Below are 22,019 nucleotides of genomic sequence, written 5' to 3' on the forward strand. Positions count from 1 at the left end.
CTCTTCCTATGTTAATATTTATTTAAATAATGTCTTTTTAAAATCGTAATTTTTAGTATTACTTGTGATAAAAATATTTAATTTTAAATTCGGTATTATTGGTAGCAGTGACTAAGAAATCAGCTGTTTTATAAATCAACTGTTACTTTTAGATCAGGAATGACTGTGTAAACTTATAGAGGTCAAAAAATTACTATTGATTCATTTAAAATTCGTAACGTTTTTAAGTAAAGAAGAAGGTCATAAATATATTTATAAAACACAGAAATGCAAGATTTGCCTTAATAAGGCCTGGTTTACTGGGATTAGTTCTATCTTAGTCATGGCCAACATAGCAGCACAAAGGATAAAGAGAGAATTTAAAGAGGTTATCAGAAGCGAAGAGGTATGAGTATTATTTGTACACAAGCAGCTGAATTAATATTAATCCGTGTTACGTTTAATACTCAAAATTTTGTTTTTTAGATCCAACTATATGTAGCAAAGTATTCGCTTGTTAAGTAAAGTACTTTACAAAGTGACGATTTAAATACCATGTGAGATGTCATCATTCGTCAATTAAATTTTTTTATGTGTTTTACATGTATTATTCGTATAAGATGGATCTATAAATTGGGATTTCAGCTATTATAATAATTTTTTTTATACGTTTTAAATTCTTAAGAAAATTTTGATATAATTGACTGTATTTTTTGATATGTTTGTTGACACGTTTTCAGTCATTAACATTCTGAAAAGTTACCTTTCTTTGATCAGTTTGTAAACTACATTAGTATTTCTTATGCCATTAATACTTAAAGGAGTTACTTACATGCCGCCTAGAATCTGTGTTCATCCTATAATAGCTCTACTTTAATATTTAAAACTGAAAACTTTGTTTTATATATAATTGAGCTTGCCTTTTTTAAACGTTATAATTTATTCTGTATGGTAGCAATATTTTACTAATTGTGTGATAATGGTTGCTCTTCAATTTACTTATAATAGAAATTTCATATTTCTGTGATTTATATACATACTTGTGTGTATGATAATATGAACCTACCTCATTAATAAGTTAGTAAACACTTTTTTCTGTGTTTTTTGATGTAATAACTGTTCTTGCTTGCTCAATAAATTTGATAAATGTTATATTTATTCATTTTGAATATAATTGGGTCAAAGATCATCAGATATGTCATGACTATCTGTTTTTCTGCTTGTGTGATGTTAATTTAGAACATCTTTTAGAGCTTATTTTATTTATGTTAATTTGAGAAAACAAATTGTATTTGCACTTGATGTAAGAAGCTGTTGTGAATTATTACCATAACAAAATATTTGTAAGTTATTGATTTCTGTAAACAATCTATATTAAGATGAAAAATCAGAACATATCACAATACCAGTGATAGTAATGTTTAATGTTCATTGTTTTTCTAGTTATTGTGCATATCTTTTTATTTTTGAAATTGCTGGGCACAGGTTTATTCAGTCTTAACCTAATCTATTTCTAAAATATACAGTTAAAGTATAAATAATGTATTAAGCTGACAAAAAACTATTTTCCTAACAGTAGATCTGTACTTCTTGCCCATTACATTTATCAAAAAAAAAGTCTTTTTTTATTAAATAATAAAGCAGTTTCTATAAGTTGATATATAAGTATATATAAAATAAAAATAATACATTATTTAAAAATATTAAATATAAATATATTTTAAATAATATTATATAGAATAATCATCAATCATGGTCGATAAATTAATAGATCACTATCTGTTTTAAGTTATATGTTGTTGGTGACATCCAGTAAGTGTTACATAAAGCAACTCCATAACAAAAAAATGGGTCTTTCTGTATAAGCTGTCAAATAGAGCAGTTTACTTGTATTATAAAGTTTTTTTTTTTTAGTATATTTTCCCAGTTGGGTGATTTAGTATTTTATGATCAATATTATATCTAGGTTGCTATTTATGTATGATGTTACTCATTTTGTTCACTCAGGTTACTAAAATACATTAAAAATCACCAACTAATATCTTGACATGTGGAAAAATATTATTAAACATAATTGTTTGATAAAATATTGTCGAGTGATAACACTTAAGAAGGATTTGAATCTTGGGCTAAATAATTTTAAAGGATTTATATATAGTAAATTGTGCAGAGAGCAGTAGAATTAAACTAAAATTTAAAAGTTAAGCAATAAACCTTTTTTACGAAACTTTATTTATATGTACAAAAACTCAAAAGTACAATTAATTATTAAGAAATAGATTTTAATGGGTAAATTGTTTTTAATTTCCTTAGGTACTGTCATGTTTGCATGACTTATAACTCATAGTAAACCTAGACTTATAAATAAATATATTTATTAGAAATACGTAGTCATTTGCACATTATTACCAAAAATTTTAGCATTGTAATTACTTTTTAATATAAAAAAGTAAAATTAAACACATTTTAATATTTGAGATATGAAAAAAAAACAATTAGTACTCTTCTCAAGAAATCTTACATTTTAAGAACAGTTGTGTAGATTTACAGTGTACACAAATTCATACACAATGTATGAGAAAGTTAAATTCAATTTACTGTTTTGCCATTAAGTATAATCCGTAACTTATTAAAAGTTAAATGAAACTGATGATAAGAAAGAAATTATAAATAATAGAAAGAGATTAACAACTGTTTTTGTTTCTTGTATAAATCACTGTTTTAACATCCTGACAAATTTGTAAACAAGTTAATAACAAATTGCAGCCATATAATTGCAATTAGGTTGTCCTTGATCTAGAGAACGTCGTTTTGTATCTCCTTTTTAAATCATAGAATAATTTCAAATCTATCATATGTTTTCATTAGCGTACTTCTGTTTTAAATTGTTATAGTCAAATTCGTGTTATCTAGAAGCTCTTCACTACCTGAGTGGCGTATGTAAATATTGACATCAAGTTATAGGCCTTGATTATGTCAGTTACTATATCCATATTTTCAGTTTAAAAATACTGTTTAGAAATATGTATTTATTTTATGGTAGCACATATATTTGCTGTCAGAATATTAAAATTTGGGTAAACAAATGAACTGACATCATTATATGCTTTCTTGAAAATTTGTTAAAACAATAAGAAATGTTTTATAGTTTCATGAGATAAAGGTTGGTATAAAGTAAACTTTTAAAGGTGTTAGTTTAACTGCATTTTATTAAATCCTGTCATGTATATTAAACTATTTTGTTGTATTTTAAAGGTAGGCTAACTGAAAGTGTGATTATCAAAACTGAATTAAACAAAACAGGCTGCTGTATTAGGTCTATTAATATATTGATATTGCAGAAAAATCTATCAAATTAAGAAACTAATATAAATTTCTTTCATTACTATGAGTTAAATTAGATTTATTTGCAGACTGGAAAGGAAAGTTTTCATACTTAAAGGAAATCTGCTACAAATATAAATCTTAAATATTAGAAAAATATTCTTAAAAGTATTTGTGTAAGTTTATATATTATGGCAACAAGATATGAGCTGTATTAAAATAACAGAGGCCTTTGAAATGAAGCATCACAGGAGGATATTGATAATCAGATGATTTGTTAAAGTTCAAAATGATAGATTTTAAAAAACACTTTGTAACAGGAAAAACCAGATGATTCAAAAAGGACTTCACAAATTTAAAAGCATATAACAATTTATTTAAAAAACTTACAGATTTGGTTGTGGTCACATTTCATAGCAAAACACATAAAATTTTGACTTGTGTAATTCATTAATACCGAATTCTGTTACCAGCATTGTCACCATTTTTTTTGTTAAAAATGGATACATTTACTGGTGCAGAACGTACTCACTATGTGTTTTGGTTTGACGATTTGCAGTTAGCAGCTAAAGTTCAATGTAATTTTTTTTTTGATTATGGTAAGGAGCCTCCTAATAGACGTACACTTTACAGCACTTGGCATCAAATCTTTGTTGAGATAGGTTGTTCTGTTAAACATACAAAATCACAAAGACGCTCATGTGTCCCTGAAGCTGCTGCAGAACAACTTGGAGAAAGCTTTGCACATAGTCCGAAGAAATCAACTGAATATAAGACTGGCTGGCATTCTGCAAACAACTGTTTGGTTTGTATTACGTAAACAATTGCTCTTGAAGCCATATTAACTATAGTTCAACACATTATAGATGATGACAAAGCTGCTCGGCTGCAGTTTTGTGTGAAAATGATGGAAGAATTGCAGACAATGCATTTTTAGACAATGTAATTGTTAGTGTTTAGTCAACATTTCATATCAGTGGCAAGGTGAATATCCATAACTGCCAAATATGGAGTAGTGAAAACCCACATGAAACTTTACAGCATATTTCTGATAGCCTTAAGGTCAATGTTTTTTGTGCCCTAAGCAGACAAAGACTGTAAAGTCCATTCTTCTTCCAAGAGGCAACTGTAAATAGTTTCGTTTATCTGAACATTCTTCAAAACTTTCTAATTCCTCAGTTAGACGATGATGACCAAGATGGACGCCATTACTATCAGCAAGACAGAATACCACCTCACTCCAAGATTTTCTTGATACTTAATTTCCAGGTTGGTGGATTGATCATGAAGGTCCAGTTGCATGGCCTTTTTGAATCATCCTTTTTTATTACAAGTAGGTCAGTGTAAATCTACTGAATGATAATTGAATATAAGTCATCTTATTCAGGACCAAGTTTCATGGAGAGATTACCGCATGTTTGTACTAGTGATGATAGAAACATTTTTATAAAAAGGTTAAAGCATAATTAAATCAAAAAATTATTTTACTCTATGAAGCATTCTTATCTTTATCCCCAAAGATAAAGAAGCTAATAATCATAGGTTTAGGGTTGGATGATTATATTATCTATTAAGATTTGATGAGTTTAACTTTTGTCTTACCAGGAATAGTTTTATGTTTTGTGTGAATGATGTGTATTAATTTTGGATGATAAATGGAGGAAGAATTGGATATAAAACTGAAAACTGAGGATCTAGAATCTAGATGATATCTTGAAGTTATAAAACTAGCACAGCACAAAAAATAGAGAAAAATGTAAATATTAGTTGAATTCAAGAATAAAATAATTTTTAATTACTTGAAATGATACATTTTCTTCTGTTCTACATTTGTTTGTTGTTGTAACAGTAAATCAGTTTTTTTTATTAATAACAAAGGATTTAATTTTGTTAAAAAATCATGAGTTGTATGAGAAATTTTAAATTTTTTCCTTGTAATTTTTGTTTGTAAAATATTTATTGTTTTTGTATAAGTTAGAAAAAATAAAATAATGAATGCAAGGGATTTGCAGATTATTGATTTAATGCAGAATATTTAAACATGCTAATGACTTTTATGTAAAATAATGTTAAGATTAAAATATGTACTTTATAAAAACAAGTAACTTATTTCTTTTATTTTAACTGTTTTATGTTATTTATATATATAGAATATAAAAAAATAACATAATTAATTATATAGTAAGTTGTAATTAAAATTCAAGATAAAGTTGATCTGAGGATCAAAAGACAATAGCCATTTAATGGGTTCCCTTTAATTATTATATTTATGAATAATATTACTGTTAATCAATAAAATAGAGAATATTATGGTTATATATATATATACACACACACACACCCACCCACACGGGTACTTTGAGAAGTCAGCGACTTTAAAATAAAGAAACATTTTTTTTTACAAAAATCTAATTTATTTTTCAGCATAATCTCTTTTTAGTTCAATTAAACTTATTGTAGTGATTTTGTAACTTTTTATGCCTTCCAAAAAGAATGATTTGCCGAACTCTTCAAAACAGTCATTTGTTTCAGCAATAGCTTGCTTTCTTTTACTTCCCACCAAGCCACTTCTTTAGGTTTGGAAACAAAAAGAAGGTCAGAAGGGGCTAAATTTGAGATTAGGGTGGATGAGGAAATAATTCATATCATAATTTAGCTAATGCAGCAATTGAAATCACAGATGAGTGAGCTGGTGCCTTGTGATGAAAGAGCACTTTTTTCTAGCTAAATGAGGTTACTTTTTTCAGTTTGACATTGAATCTCTGTAGTAATAGGCATAATACTCTCCTGTGATTCTGTTGGTAATCAATATTATACTACATGCACCCCAGAATACCATAGCCTTGACTTTACCAGCTGATGGAACTGTCTTTGCCTTTTTCGAAGCAAGTTCATTTCACCCAGTCCACATTTTTTACTGCTGTCATGTTTCCTGCATATCAATGAATCCATGTTTTATCAATAGTAACAAAAGCTCATTTGGATTGTACTGGTAAATAGTCAAATATTGCTTTGAAGTCATCATGCAGCATTGCTTTCAATCAGGTGTCAGCAATCGCAGCACCCATTTTGCCATTAGCTTCTGTATATCCAACTGCTCATGTAGAATTCTTGTTAGTGAAATGTTTTTAATCTAACTGATCTCACATACCTTTGTTCAGCGATCTTCCAGTACAATATCATGGATTTTATTAATCATTTCTTGAGTAGTCGTCTGTTTTGGACGTCCTGAACGCTCACCATCACTCTTACTCATATGACCACAGCAAAATTCATTAAACCGCTTTTGAATCATTCCATGCAAAGCAGACTCTCCATAATATTTTTGAAGCTTTTGTTCTGTTTCCTTTATTGTTTTTCCTTGCAAATAATGAGTACATTGAGTAATAATGAGTACACAGAATTCATATTTTTTCATGTTTTCCACTTTTTCTTGACGCACTGTCAAATATTTTCTAATTATTAAAATGACTCAAAACTTTGTATTCCAGCCTAGATAAGAAAAGACTTATAAACAGTAGAGAGAAAGTAGCAATTGGAGCGCTACCTTATAAGAAGTCACCAACCTATGAAACCGCCCTCATGTGTGTGCATATATATATATATATATATATATATATATAGTTACTACTTAAGGCACATTAAGTCTTGTAATTAAGATTAATTAATAATGCACTGGTATTTGTAATAAGTGTTATCATGATAAAATTACCATTTATTACAATTTAAAAATTGAAAACTGCAAAAACTGACTGCAATATGCTTTTTAAACAGGGAAATTTGTAAAAAAAATAATCATCTACCTTTGTTGTAGCTTCTGGCTTTCTAAGTTTATAACTTTCACTCATATTAAGCTTCTTCAGAGCCTGCCAAAGAGAGTGCTGAGTGTTCTCATGCTAGCAATAAAATCAATATCTGAAAGATCATTGTTGTTTATGAGGTATTCAAAAACTATATGTTTTAAATTATAATTGTTCATTTAGGATTGTTTAATGTGTGTTTGATTGTTTGTTATTTTTGCTCAAGTGTATAAGTTTGTGTACTTCATTATTTATATATAAGATTTTTCATGTTATTGTTGAGGATGTTAGTACATTTTTTGATTTATTGAAAGTGTGGTTTAAGCAGTGAGATGGTTTGGGAAAGTAGATTTAAATGTTGGATTTAAGGAAAGCCACTTATTTTCCTTAGATAGAACTTATTATGTGCCCAAGCAGTCAAATTTAGTTCAGTGATTGCATCAGTCACTGTTGCTCATTTATTAGCAGCAAAAATGTTAAAAATTCTCTCTGTAAATGTATTAAAGTAAATTAAAAAAAAAAATTTAATTTAATGTATTGGTTCTTATAAAATTTTCAAATTATGTTATAATTTTTAATGCAAAATGAAACAGTAATTGTGTAAAGGTAAACTGCAATACCTGTCATAATGTATGATTTCCATAAATCTCTATTATGCTATCGGTTGATTTTAATTTTGTTTTGTGTTTCTAATGTAAATCTTGATGTGAAGAAAAAAATTCCTTTCAGTATGCCAGAAGCTGGAGGTAGATTTCATCGGTGCTAAGTAGGGGATAAAAAAGATTTCCACCTTAAAATTAAGAAAAACTTCAAATTTACTCAATACGACAATGATTGCATGTGAAAAAAGTTTCACATGTGTAGCATATGACAAGCCCCATCTTCTTACAATTTTTCCACCCATTGGCCCTTATCCAAAGAATAGGAACTTAAAACGAATTCGATATTTTACTTAATAAGAAAGTTATAGTAATATTTTATTTTTTCAAAAAAGCCCTCCATTTCAACCCCCCAATGGTCTGATTTTGCCCATTAATAAACTTAGCTGAGATTTTTGGTCGTTATATTTTATGTTTCAATTTGAAAGTGATTGGCACAAAATTACCGGCAGTTATCATGTCCACAAGAAAATGAAATATGTATATATATAAATGTATAAAATTTTGGACTGATGGTGATTTTGGGGTCTGGGGGATGTGAAACACAAAGATATGTCAAAATTTTCTGAAATCAAATCATGGTATCTATTACAATAGTTAGCTTTCTTATGAAATCTACCTATAAGAAGTGTTAAATGATATTTTAAATAAAACAGATTTTTATACTCTATTTTGTTCACTCAGTAGTTTAATTTTTACATACAGGCATTAAGAATTGGCCAAGTTGGCTCTACCATTTGTAGCTGTCAGCAAGATAAGATTTGAACCCATGATCAAATTTTATTTTAATATTTATTTTTGTACTTTTTTTCTGTTAGTTTGATAAAATCCTTTCTTAACAGGTAGATTTTAAGTATTTCATTTATGTTTTATAAATTAAACTTAAAATTAATTACCAATAAAGGGTAGAGCATCCCTCATACATGGATAATAATTCTTTAAAAACAATCCCTTGAAATTTTTTAAAATTCATCTGCAGTGGAAAAAATGCACATATAATTAATTTAATGCTCAAGTAAGTTAGTATTGACTGAATATTAACTTGAGAAATAATATTACTCATTTGACTAAGTCATTTACCTTAATACAGTGTAAATCTTGTTAGTTAAATCACAATACTGCACTAATACAGCTGTTCTTAAACATCAATATTTTTTTCATAACTGTTTGATATTTATTTTACTGTACCTTGAAATTACAACATGCAACATTTACATTACATAATAGTTTAAAAATATCAGTGTCATTGAGTTATATTCTACATTATTTTATTAATTTTACTTACTCATAAATAATAAAAATAACTATTACTTGTATTGTGATTTTTTTTTTTTTTTCATTATAATAGGTTGCTAAATGTGCTATTCGAGTTGAACTAGTTGATGATAATTATACAGAACTTAAAGGAGAGATTGCTGGTCCACCAGATACTCCTTATGAAGGTGGAAATTTTGTACTTGAAATCAAAGTCCCAGAAACGTATCCATTTAATCCTCCTAAGGTAGATATTTTTTTTGTTTTTTAATATATGAATTTTAAGATAAAATTTATACATTTAATGATTAATTTTTTTTAAATTATTGTATTTTTGTGAATTTATTACATTTGCAATTATAATATAAAAACATTAAATCATTTTTGTATCTTAAAATACAAAAATGATTGATTACTATTTATTTATATAATCTGTCCATTTATTTATTTTTAATTTAATTATATATCAGAAATGCTGATAACATTATTATTTTGTTAACTAGGGACTTCTCCTTCCAACTTTTAATAATTCTCTTTCACAACTATTAATAATTGGCAGAAGATGTATATAAACATAAAGTTACCCTAAGTTTACTTTATAATATTGATAAGATCTCCTGATAGTCACATTAATAGTATTTACTGGATTAGTTTACTCTCATGATTCACACCCAACAAGATATTTGAAGTCATTCTGATTATAGAAGCCAAAATTATGCATATAAAGCTTTTATTTTCAAAAATGTTCAATCATTGGTTGTAAAATTAAAGTTTTTGGCTGCATTTTGCTCTGAGTAAAGTAATTATAAAAAAAAAACATTTATAAGATATTAATTATAATTATAATAAATATTATTATATAAATATTAAAATCTGTTTTAATTAAAACAGAAACAGTGTTGCTGTATAGCATGATATGTAGGTCATGGTATTTCAACACCATATCAATTTAATTTTAAAATCTGTAAAAAAATATAAAATAATAAATAGTTGCAAATAGCAGCAGGATGTAATTATTTATTAACATAAAATATTTCGCTTATTGCTTTTTTAGCTTTCAAATTTATACTTTTACAGAGATGAGATCTTTGCTTCATTCGAATGAATTTTTCCTAAAATTAATTAAGATATAATTTAAAACATTCAGATTATAGAAAGATATCTTTATCATTTACCTTACTAAATTTTATTTAAAAGAAACAAAAATGTTCTGATGAAGCAGCAATCTGTGTGATAGTAGTACATAATTATAAATAATTGCCATAATTTGTTAATATAATATCTGTTAATTAAAATCATCTACAGCAAGATTAATTAACTACATCAAAATTTTTCTTGAAGGTAAAAATAAATTCTTAACTAAAGTAGATAAAATATTAGTTACTACAATAGAATTGACTAAACAACCACTAAAATAACAGAAAAAAATCTAAAGAATAATCACAAAGTATATTTGGAAACGAAAAATAACTTCAAAAAATGTTAATATCTGCTATAAATTTTGGATCTTTCTATTAATTCACCACAAGAAGCTTACATGCAGCAAATGTAATAAATGCAATTTAAAAAAGTGACAGAATATCTGAAAATTATCTTACTTAAATATCTGACATAGATTTCACTTCTGAAACTTTCTTTTTATAAAAACTGTAGAAATGATTACTGGTGCTACCACACACCAATTCAGGCAGGATTGACAGAATGACAGAGTTGGTAAAAATTTCACAGACCTTTTTTTATACCGAGGAAATGTGATCTGATAAATTTTAAATTACTACAGGTTTTTATAATTTATCTGTTCGGTGGGAAGAGGAAGGCGACTTTTGAAGAGGACATCGCAAGAGGTCTGAGTAAAAAAGATAAGGTAGAAAATGTAGAAGAAGAATGGGACAATGTTAAGAAGGAAATTCTTAAATCAGCAGAACCAAACTTAGACGGAATAAAGAGAACTGGTAGAAAACCTTGGGTTTCAAACTATATATTGCAGCTGATGGATGAACGTAGAAAATATAAGAATGCTAGTGATGAAGAAAGTAAAAGGAACTATCGGCAATTAAGAAATGCTATAAACAGGAAGTGCAAACTGGTGAAAGAAGAGTAGATTAAAGAAAAGTGTTCAGAAGTGGAAAGAGAAATGAACATTGGTAAAATAGACGGAGCATACAGGAAAGTTAAGGAAAATTTTGGGGTACATAAATTAAAATCTAATAATGTGTTAAACAAAGATGGTACACCAATATATAATACGAAAGGTAAAGTCGATAGATGGGTGGAATATATTGAAGAGTTATATGGAGGAAATGAATTAGAAAATGGTGTTATAGAGGAAGTTGAGGAGGATGAAATGGGAGAAACATTACTGAGATCTGAATTTAAGAGAGCATTAAAAGATTTAAATGGCAGAAAGACTCCTGGAATAAACGGAATACCTGTAGAATTACTGCGCAGTGCAGGTGAGGAAGCGATTAATAGATTATACAAAATGGTGTGTAATATTTATGAAAAAGGGGAATTTCCGTCAGACTTCAAAAAAAGTGTTAGTCATGATACCAAAGAAAGCAGGGGCAGATAAATGTGAAGAATACAGAACAATTAGTTTAACTAGTCATGCATCAAAAATCTTAACTAGAATTCTATACAGAAGAATTGAGAGGAGAATGGAAGAAGTGTTAGGAGAAGACCAATTTGGTTTCAGGAAAAGTATAGGGACAAGGGAAGCAATTTTAGGCCTCAGATTAATAGTAGAAGGAAGATTAAAGAAAAACAAACCAACATACTTGGCGTTTATAGACATAGAAAAGGCATTCGATAACGTAGACTGGAATAAAATGTTCAGCATTTTAAAAAAATTAGGGTTCAAATACAGAGATAGAAGAACAATTGCTAACATGTACATGAACCAAACAGCAACAGTAATAATCAAAGAACATAAGAAAGGGAGTCCGACAAGGATGTTCCCTCTCTCCGTTACTTTTTAATCTTTACATGGAACTAGCAGTTAATGATGTTAAAGAACAATTTAGATTCGGAGTAACAGTACAAAGTGAAAAGATAAAGATGCTACGATTTGCTGATGATATAGTAATTCTAGCTGAGAGTAAAAAGGATTTAGAAGAAACAATGAACGGCATGGATGAAGTCCTACGCAAGAACTATTGTATGAAAATAAACAAGAACATAACAAAAGTAGTGAAATGTAGTAGAAATAACAAAGATGGACCACTGAATGTGAAAATAGGAGGAGAAAAGTTGAATTTTGTTATTTGGGAAGTAGAATTACTAAAGATGGACAAAGCAGGAGCGATATAAAATGCCGAATAGCACAAGCGAAACGAGCCTTCAGTAAGAAATATAATTTGTTTATATCAAAAATTAATTTAAATGTCAGGAAAAGATTTTTGAAAGTATATGTTTGAAGTGTCACTTTATATGGAAGTGAAACTTGGACAATCGGAGTATCTGAGAAGAAAAGCTTCTAAGCTTTTGAAATGTGGTGCTATAGGAGAATGTTAAAAATCAGATGGGTGGATAAAGTGACAAATGAAGAGGTATTGCGGCAAATAGATGAAGAAAGAAGCATTTGGAAAAACATAGTTAAAAGAAGAGACAGACTTATAGGCCACATACTAAGCCATCCTGGAATAGTCACTTTAATATTGGAAGGACAGGTAGAAGGAAAAAATTGTTTAGGCAGGCCACGTTTGGAATATGTAAAACAAATTGTTACGGATGTAGGATGTAGAGGGTATACTGAAATGAAACGACTAGCACTAGATAGGGAATCTTGGAGAGCTGCATCAAACCAGTCAAATGACTGAAGACAAAAAAAAAACCTGTTCAGTAGAGGAAAATTCTATGATACTACGTTTTACAACAAAGTTTTTCATTAATCTATTACTATATTATATAACCTAATCATTCAACTTTGAGTTATGTGAATTATCTGAAGTTAATCAGGTACTGATCAGTTTTTTTTCTCCAAGTTTACTAATTTCATTATACTACCATTTTTGTTGTAAATAGTTAAGTTCACATTTTTAAAGCTGCATATCAGCTGCATTTTTGTGCTTGGTATTGATCTGAGCAGCATATTTCAGCTCAATTTAGAAACAATGGAGACCATTTCATACATTTTATTATTTTTTTAGACTCTCACAGAACTGTGATATTTTTAAAAGTAGTGTGTATCTCACGTCCAGGTTGCATGTTGTCAATTTGGTTAAACCACGTAATGGACAAACACTGGTACGTAATTGCTTCCTTTTTTTTTATTTCCAGGTTCGATTTATAACAAAGATATGGCATCCAAATATATCATCAGTTACTGGTGCCATTTGTTTAGATATTTTGAAGGATCAATGGTAAGTGTATTTTTTAATTTTAGTTTTAAGAAAGTTAATTTAATTGTATTTGTATTCAGTGCAGTAAGAATAAGGTGCCCAGGAAGATCAGACTGACATTCACGACAAAGAAAGAAGCGGTTAACCCTCACTTGTCACAGGTGAACTTGTTGCAAATTTTGATGTGAAAATTTGAGAAAATTGTCAATTTATGGTAACAGAATTATCCAAACATTTTCCTCGCATATTACAAACAGGGTGATGCAAAACAAACTATGCAACATACTGACTGAGTTCAGGCATTGTTTTTCTTCATGACAACTCTCATCTGCATTCTGCAGTATGCTCTCGATACCAGATCAACAATTTCAAATGCTGTTTAACCAACTTCCATTTGGCTTCCAGTTATTATCACCTTTTTCTTAAAATGAGGTGGTTAGTGATACAACATTTTGAAAATGACAAGGAGTTGAAAAACTGTGTTACTACCTATCTTAATTCACAGGCAGGAGAATTTTGTAACAAGGGTATTCAAAAATTTGTTTACAGGTATGACAAGTGCCTTAATTTGAATGGCAATTATGTAAAAAAATTAGCTATAAGATGTATATAATAAATTGTTTTATTTATCAATTTGTTTTTTTTGATAACGAATCAAAGCTACTTTCTGAATAGGCCTCATATTCACTACCTTACCTCCAGTAATATAAATCTTTTACCGACATGACTGCTGTGACATTTTTTCTCTTATAGAGAATTAATTTTATTTTGATTAATTAAATTAAAAAACGTTATTAGAATTAATTATTATTTAAAATTAAATTATTTATTTTATTTAATTAATTTTTTATTCTATTTTTATTTTATCTATTTGTAGGGCTGCAGCAATGACTCTTCGAACAGTTTTATTATCATTACAAGCACTTATGGCAGCCGCTGAACCAGATGACCCACAAGATGCTGTTGTTGCAAAACAGTATAAAGAAGATCAAGAAATGTTTAGACTTACAGCCAAACACTGGACTGCTAAGTATGCTGGAGGTCAGTTTAATAAATTTTACATACTTTTTTATCCCCTTTTTTTAAAAATTTGAATATATATATATATATATATATATATATATATATATTGCTGTGAGAGAATATCTGGCAAGTGTCAATGTTCACTGTTGACACATACCAAATACGTCTGTGAAAGATCGAAATATTTGCTTATTCAAACTTTTGCCAGTGTATGTCGATAAACACATAAGATCCAGTGGGGATTGAAACAATAACTAGAAATTTAAAAAAAATCTCTCGACACCAATTTCTAAGATAAATAGATTACGAGAAACCCTTGTAAAAAAAATGAAGATTAAATTTAAGCCAAATATAACGTATGCTCGCTAGCCTTGTCTAATTAATGTTAAATGTACGAATTATATATGTTATTCACCAACATTGGAGGCAATTAATCAAATTCACTGCATTTAAAAAAAAAATTTAATCAAATTTTCAGCATTTTATAAATTGAAAGGGCCAATCAGGATGTATAGAATATGTTAACTGCGTGGATAACTATAATGGATACAAATAAATGGTAAGATGGCTTTCCCTTTGTTCAGTTTTTATAAACATATTTTTATTCAATTTTCACCATCAGTGCATGTTGATTAATTGCCTCCAATAATGGAGAATAACATGTATTATTTGTATATTTAATATTAATTAGATGAGGTTAGTGAGCATAGGTTATGTTTGACTTAAATTTAAACTTCCTTTTTTTTATAAGAGTTTTTCATAATCTATCTAATGCCTTAGAGATTGGTACTGGTGATTTTTTTTTAATTTCTAGTTATCCTTTCAACCCTCATCAGAGCTTATCTGTGTTTGTCAACATATTTTTGACGAAGTTCCATATATATAATAATATAAGCAAACATTTCGGTCTTTCACCAACATATTTGGTATGTGTCGATATTCACCAGAGAATATTGAAATTCTCTAATTTTGGTATTTTATAACATATGTATACAATAAGATGAATTAATTTATTTATAATTTCTCCTAAATTATGTCGTAGGATATGTCGGGGAATAATAATTTAAAAAACTAAATTTTGAATTACAAATGGAAAGTCTTTATCACCAACTTCTAAAGAATTCTAATGGCATGCCAAAATCTATTGCGATAGGGTATAAATTAAAACTATATTTTACATAATTTTCAACAAAGTTGCAAGTGTGAAAATGAGAAGATAGCTTAGGTTGTTGTTTTCTTTGTAGATACACAGTGGTTAAATATATCAATCTAGTTGAAGAAAAACAAAGTAGACTGGTGAAAATTTCCTCCCACTTCTCAAGAAGTTATTTGTTTGAATTCCTACTGTTGATATCACCAAAGAACTCATACATATATTGGCAGTTTTCTTAAAAATGGTTTCTGATAAGTCAGGACTGTGAATGGTAGCTGGAAACACATTTACACTAGTGTCCATGGTCCATCTAAAGAATTTGAGGATATGAGAGGAAATAGGTGTGAAAAAATTCCATTCAAATAATAGTTTTAATTTAAAATAATCAGTTAAGATGTGGTTCCCAAACTTTTTCGAGTCATGGCACTTTTTTTCAGTTAAAATTTTTCCATGGCACCCTACCCTAAGTAAAAGTATAACTACTCATAAGCAAGAGATAGAAATAAATAAAATTCGTGTATCTTCATTATTTTTTTACTTTATTAATATTAAATTAATAATTATAAATGTCTTGGTTCAATTAATTATGAAGCTTTTACAATATTTTTCGGCGCCTCTGTGAAGAAGCCATGGCTCCCCAGGCGCATTTTTGAGCCATGTAAGAAATAAAATTGTAATAAGATAATACATGATGTCAGCTCAATAAATGTTAAATCACTTGAAAGAGAACATAATATTGTATTAATAAAAAAAATATGCTATGATTTATTCTCCAAAATATTGTAGCCCAAATTTCACAAAAAAACAGGCAATTTATGTTATAACATAGTTTTCTTTTATGTCAAATGTATCTGACATATTTACACAAATGACCACTCTATACATAGTATAAAACTTTATACTGATAATGAAACAAAGAAAGCTACACAGAAAATACCAAATTGAAAAAACTCCAGTTATAAACTCACCATCAAAATAGTAATGTATAACCTCAAACATTTCGGAGCCAGTTCAACAAAATTGTCATTATTTCCAAAGATATTTGCTAGATAGCACCAAAAACCATACTGAACCCTTAATAAATGTTCACCAGCCTAGCAATCACTATACTCACAAGCCTCTTGTATTCACTATAAATTTTTTAATAGATGCCATATTTATAATCGGGCATAAGTTTGAAAATTCTAATGAATATTGAAAACACACACATGTTTTTCAAAGCAATCTCTTTTAGTATTTAGATATGACCAATTTCTACTGGTAAGAACAGTAGCGTATAATTTTAGTGTTATTGCCATAATCATTCTAGGTAACATGACAAAAGAAGTGATTGTTTTTTAAGAATGTAAGACTCAAAAATCCTGTGCAAGACTTACTTAGAAGTGGGTGAGAAATGAAGTGATATTCTAACTTTTCAATGAGTCAAGTACACTTTTAAATGTCAAGTCCGCTGAAGCGCAAGTGATGTTCAACAACACATGTCATTGTAACTGTGTTTACCTCAAGAATTGGATGTGAAATACTAGTCATTAGTCTCATAGAAAGCAACTCTGAATAATGCCAGATGGTTTTAAATGTATCACATTTGAAAGGCTGACAGATAAACCAACAAATTAGTGTACCCTTTTGCTGAAAAACAGTGCATATAAACACTGTCTTAATGCATTAGTAATAAAGAGTGATTTATAAATTCTAAAAAAAAATTAACAATAACCAGTAGAAAGATTCAAGCTTAGTTTCAAGAATATAGTTTTCTGTTTATGCTTCAGAAATTCAAGCCAAATTATTAAACAATTTGGAAGTTAAGATGCTCCAAAAATATATGGACCAAGATAGATTAGCCAATAAAAAAGGTTGTAAGATTGTTTTTTTGCTGCCCTGTCACATTTACAATTATCTTGCACAGGTAAGTTAGGCTAAAATTAGAGATTTAATAATATACATTACACAATATTTGAAATTAATTTTTGACTAATGATTAAATAATTTTCTATGTATACTCCTCAGCCTTTTACTCTGCCAAAGTAATTAATATTTTTAATTGTTAGAATCTAACAATTTGATTGACTATGAAATTTAATTTTCATGATCCCATCTGTTATATCAACTGTAATATTTTTATTAAATGTAGTTTTTGTTATGTTAAAGAAAAAATTATGATTTTAACAAACTACAACTCGTGATGAAGTATTACAAAATTTCTTATGAATACCTATAAAAATTAAAAAGCAGTAAGTAAGGTGTCGCTATTAAAAAGTAATTTTAATATTATTCTACAGCTGTAACATTCATTACAAAATGTGTGTATATGCATGTAATATTTTTGGTTCTGATTGAAAAATAATATATTATACAATGAAATGGGATCTAACAATTTTATTGACCTTGAAACTTCAATTTTCATGCAACCAATTATAATATTTTTATTATTCTCAACCCCAGTTCTTATTAATTTTTTATTCCTAACCCCTTGAAGTTTTCACTATATACCCACAAACATATTTTGCTAAAATATGTTTGTGGGTATATAGTGAAAAAGTGCCACTGATATAATATGATTTTTGTCCAGTTTCATTTCATCTTTTGTTTATTGTCATTACAATAGAATATTTAGAATCAATGTATTAGTTCAGATAACATTGTTTTGTAAATAAATTCAATACTCTCGTTGCCACAGTAGTTGTGTGTTAAGTATTAAGCTTGCTTGTGTAGTAAGTTTTGTTATTAAGAGTATTCTTTTAGAAGTTATTTTGGTGTCTAATATTTTATATTATTTTTTAGGTGGATGGCTGTTATTGAATGAAAGAAGTAGCTAGTGTACATTAACATTTTTTTTTAATTGGGAAATTCTGGATTAAGCAAAAGTACCTAAATGAATTAATTTCTAATATTATTATCCTTTTTATTTTTAATATTTTTTTTTTATACATATATTCCATGTAAATGTATAGTATTAAGAAAAAATGTTGGAATATGTAATTGTATTTGTAGTAGTTGATTTATGTGTTTAGTGTTTTTTATTGTATTTATTAGTTTGCATAGGTTCTTTGAAAAGTTTTTTCACTATGTAATTTTTTCATCAAGTCTTATATATATGTATATATGGTTATAGCTCATTCATGCTGTTGATTCTCATATTCTGAATATCATTTTAATTTGTCTTCCTGATTTATCTTCTTAATTTTTTCCCCTAATGCCTCTACATCATCCATCATCCACTGCTTTATAGGTAGCCCTCATCTTTCCAGCAGAACCCAGTTTAAACCTTTATTAGGTCATCTACATCTCTGCATCCTTCACAAATAATCGTACAATTTTATTCCGAAGACACAATTACTTCTCAAGAAATCCACCAGGGTAGACAAGACTCGTATTTATTTCTGTAACTCCCTTGTGTCAACAGCATACATGAGCACATTCTTTTGGATGGAATTTCGAATTCCTTTTTTAGTCTCATTACAAATCTCATTACTATGCAAAATTGAATTTAAAAACTACATCACCTTTTTTCTGTATGTCACTTTGTTTCCTATTTCTCTTTGATTAGTAACATCTTCCTTACCTATCATATACTTTTGATTGTTTTGCATTTATTTGTCCATCGTGGTGTCTCAAGTCACTTTGCTCATCATACTCATTAGATACTTAACAACTTGATCATCTGCAAATAAATAAATAATGTATAAATAAAAATGGCTGTATAAATAATAATCTCTATTTCCATGTTGCATGTTTTCCTTTCTATTTCTTTAATACTTCATTTTAGAACATGTTAAACAAGTTTGAGACCAGCAATAACATAGGTAAAGATTTTTTTAAATTTCAAAGGAGTTGAAGATTTTATTCTTTAATTAATCATAAATTTTTCTCCCCTTTATACAAACATCAAACAGCCAAAAAAAATAAAATATATATATATATATATTTGGTATTCAGTCATCTGACTCAAAATTTAGTGTACATTTGCTTTATTATGTTGGATTTTATTTTTATTAATCATTTTACTTAATTTTTTTGTTATTAGTAACATTTACCGATATTATTAAGTTTGTAGAGTTTTAACTGTGAGAGAATTTACTACAACGTTCAAGATTACACCACATTACTACACAACATTAAATTGCTTGTCGTGGAAGTTAATATACTATTTTAATAATTTGTATACCTGTTTGTTAGGTCCAAACTGGAATGCAGATTTTGAAATGAAAATTCGACGACTTACAGATATGGGTATAGAAGAAGACCAAGCTAGAGTAGCTCTTTCATCTTATAACTGGGATTTAGAAAGAGCTACTGAACAACTTTTCAGTTAGTCACCTCTCACAACAAGATTCACTTTATATATATATATATATATATATAAATATATATATATATATATATAAATAAATATAAAATTACAATAAAGGTGAATGATAAAATATGCATAAGGTGTGTAAATGAAAATGTGAGGTAAAAAATTTAATAAGTATCAGGGATATTGTTGATATCTGTTGCAATTATGTTGCATTTTAACTATAAATGTTTCTCATTATTATAAATTTTATTTTTGAAATCATATTAAAAATAAACTTTTACACATTCATAGATTTCAAATTGTTTTTTTTTTCTCTTTTTAGCTGTGAAAATTTAAAGAAATTTTTGTGATTTGTAAATGTAGTGTAATTAATTATCTTTTATTGGAATTAAACATGAGTTTTATGGAAGTCCTTTATATTAGTATTTATGTTTTGTATAATATTATTTAGAATCAGTGTTTATATTTTTGTTTAAAGAATTATTTTTATTGAACAGGGGAAAATATTTAACATTCCCATTTGTAATTTTTTTTTTCCATTTATGAATAAACTTAATTTTTGTAATTTTGTACCTTTGTATTTTTTTTATTATTATTTCTGTATTATTCCAAATGTAATCAGCACTATAAGGTTTAGCTGTGAGAAAATTATTCATGAAATTAAAATGTATGGTAACAGCATAATTGTGTAAACAAAGGATTACTTTAGAATTACATTATCAAATGGACACCATTGAATTTTACTACTTTTAGTTTCTTGGTCATTTTTTATTTGTTCATAGTTTATTATACTGTTATAATGGCAAAGTAACTTTTGTCCCACTTTAACAAGAAAAGCTAAGTACAAAGTTAAAATGTTAAACAATGAACCAAAATTAATGGATAAAACTGTTAACTGTTTAACTAAAATAAAGGCTAGCATTATTCTAATTATGCAGAAGTAGCTGAGACAGAACACATTCAACTTTCCCTTTCCCCCCAATAGAGGAAGTAAATAGGTAATGAATGGTCAACCAAACACCTAATAACTATCAGCTGATAAGGTAATAGCAAAGGGATTTGTTTTACTAATAGGCCAACTACTTTTATGTAATAAAACTTATAAATGCAGTGTTACGTGCCATCCTACTACAGGTGTAAAATTGCTTGCAGTTAACACTAATACAGATTATGAAAACAATAAATTAATTTTTACCTACTACACAGTAGTGAAGTCACCCACAGCACATGCACTACTTAACTACTGCAGTTGCATAAGACCGTTCCTTTGATGAATTAAGAGGAATTTTTAAAATGACAATTCTTAAATCTTAACTCAGCTAATCATTCAACAATAATTATGAAGCAGCAATCACTAACCACATCACCAGCCTGCAATGGGTATTAAGGTTGTTAAATCATCTCCTTTGCATAAAGTTCCTACACTCACCTAAGATATGTACCTGTAGCAGTAATAGAACAAATGTAAAGCTGTTCAATGGCAGATGGTTAATCACAGACCATAAAGAACAGCAAATTAGCCCATAAAGCTTTCCAGGTAATCAATCCTTCCATGAGGAAAAACATTAATTGGTTGAATTCTTTATTAATGAAATATTAAATCCATATCCTAAATTAAGGCTAAACTGCCCACCTGTGGATACTAAACAATCTAGTCAATATATGCAAAGGATTATTTCTGGGCTTCCAGACATTCTGGCCAGAGCACTGGTCAGTTGCTACTGTTCAACAAAAATGTTATTCAAGTGATATTAACCACTAAACATTTAAAATAATTAATGTGTTAATCATATAATTTTGATATTTAAAAGTTTTATGTAAATACTGACAAACAAAACTAACCCTGCTAGATCTGCATTTGGGTATGGATGATAGCCTTTAATTAATTTTTGGGAAAAATGTAAAGCTTATATTTGGAACAATACGGAGCATTTCTTCTACCATTAATTTAAAAAAAAATTTAATTGCCTTCATTCATTCACACCAATAATTGTAGAAACAATAATAATAGTTGTAATATCAATCTTTTTTTTTTTTTTAAATTAACTATCAATTTAGATAAATGTCCATCTAGTATTTTAAGGTTAAATTAATTTTTATGTTCTATAATAAATTAATATTTAAGCATATAAGAATAACGTAAAATAAAATGCATAGAATATACAAATAAATGAAGTGAAAAGTTTTATT

General features: G+C 28.0%; 2 protein-coding genes across 7 annotated transcripts in view; one reads left to right on the forward strand and one right to left on the reverse strand.

The window, feature by feature from the left end:
• The window catches only part of Prps (phosphoribosyl pyrophosphate synthetase), a 55,716-nt gene extending 54,728 nt beyond the window's left edge, over positions 1-988 (reverse strand). For 5 of the 6 annotated variants that reach the window (XM_075372831.1, XM_075372830.1, XM_075372829.1 and 2 more), the window contains exon 1: positions 812-988. The gene's annotated coding sequence lies outside the window, so the exon portion shown is untranslated. The remainder of the gene's footprint in view (positions 1-811) is intronic. The other variant, XM_075372832.1, reaches the window with a different exon arrangement.
• Ubc4 (ubiquitin conjugating enzyme 4) lies at positions 133-20,401 on the forward strand. Its single transcript, XM_075372834.1, has 5 exons — positions 133-385; positions 9,111-9,263; positions 13,295-13,377; positions 14,234-14,397; positions 19,709-20,401. The coding sequence occupies exons 1-5, from the start codon at positions 323-325 to the stop codon at positions 19,843-19,845; spliced, it is 600 nt and encodes a 199-aa protein (XP_075228949.1). The 5' UTR covers positions 133-322; the 3' UTR covers positions 19,846-20,401.
• Positions 20,402-22,019: the final 1,618 nt, after the last annotated feature.

The sequence above is a fragment of the Lycorma delicatula genome, chromosome 8 (assembly GCF_047948215.1).
Source record: "Lycorma delicatula isolate Av1 chromosome 8, ASM4794821v1, whole genome shotgun sequence".
Classification (NCBI taxonomy): Eukaryota; Metazoa; Arthropoda; class Insecta; order Hemiptera; family Fulgoridae; genus Lycorma; species Lycorma delicatula.

Excerpts from the sequence above, each read along its gene's own strand:
- Ubc4 (XM_075372834.1), top strand. The coding sequence starts at position 323 with ATGGCCAACATAGCAGCACAAAGGATAAAGAGAGAATTTAAAGAGGTT. Across the intron at positions 9,264-13,294 it reads ATCCATTTAATCCTCCTAAG|GTTCGATTTATAACAAAGAT; the intron begins GTAGATATTTTT and ends TTTTATTTCCAG. Across the intron at positions 14,398-19,708 it reads GACTGCTAAGTATGCTGGAG|GTCCAAACTGGAATGCAGAT; the intron begins GTCAGTTTAATA and ends CCTGTTTGTTAG.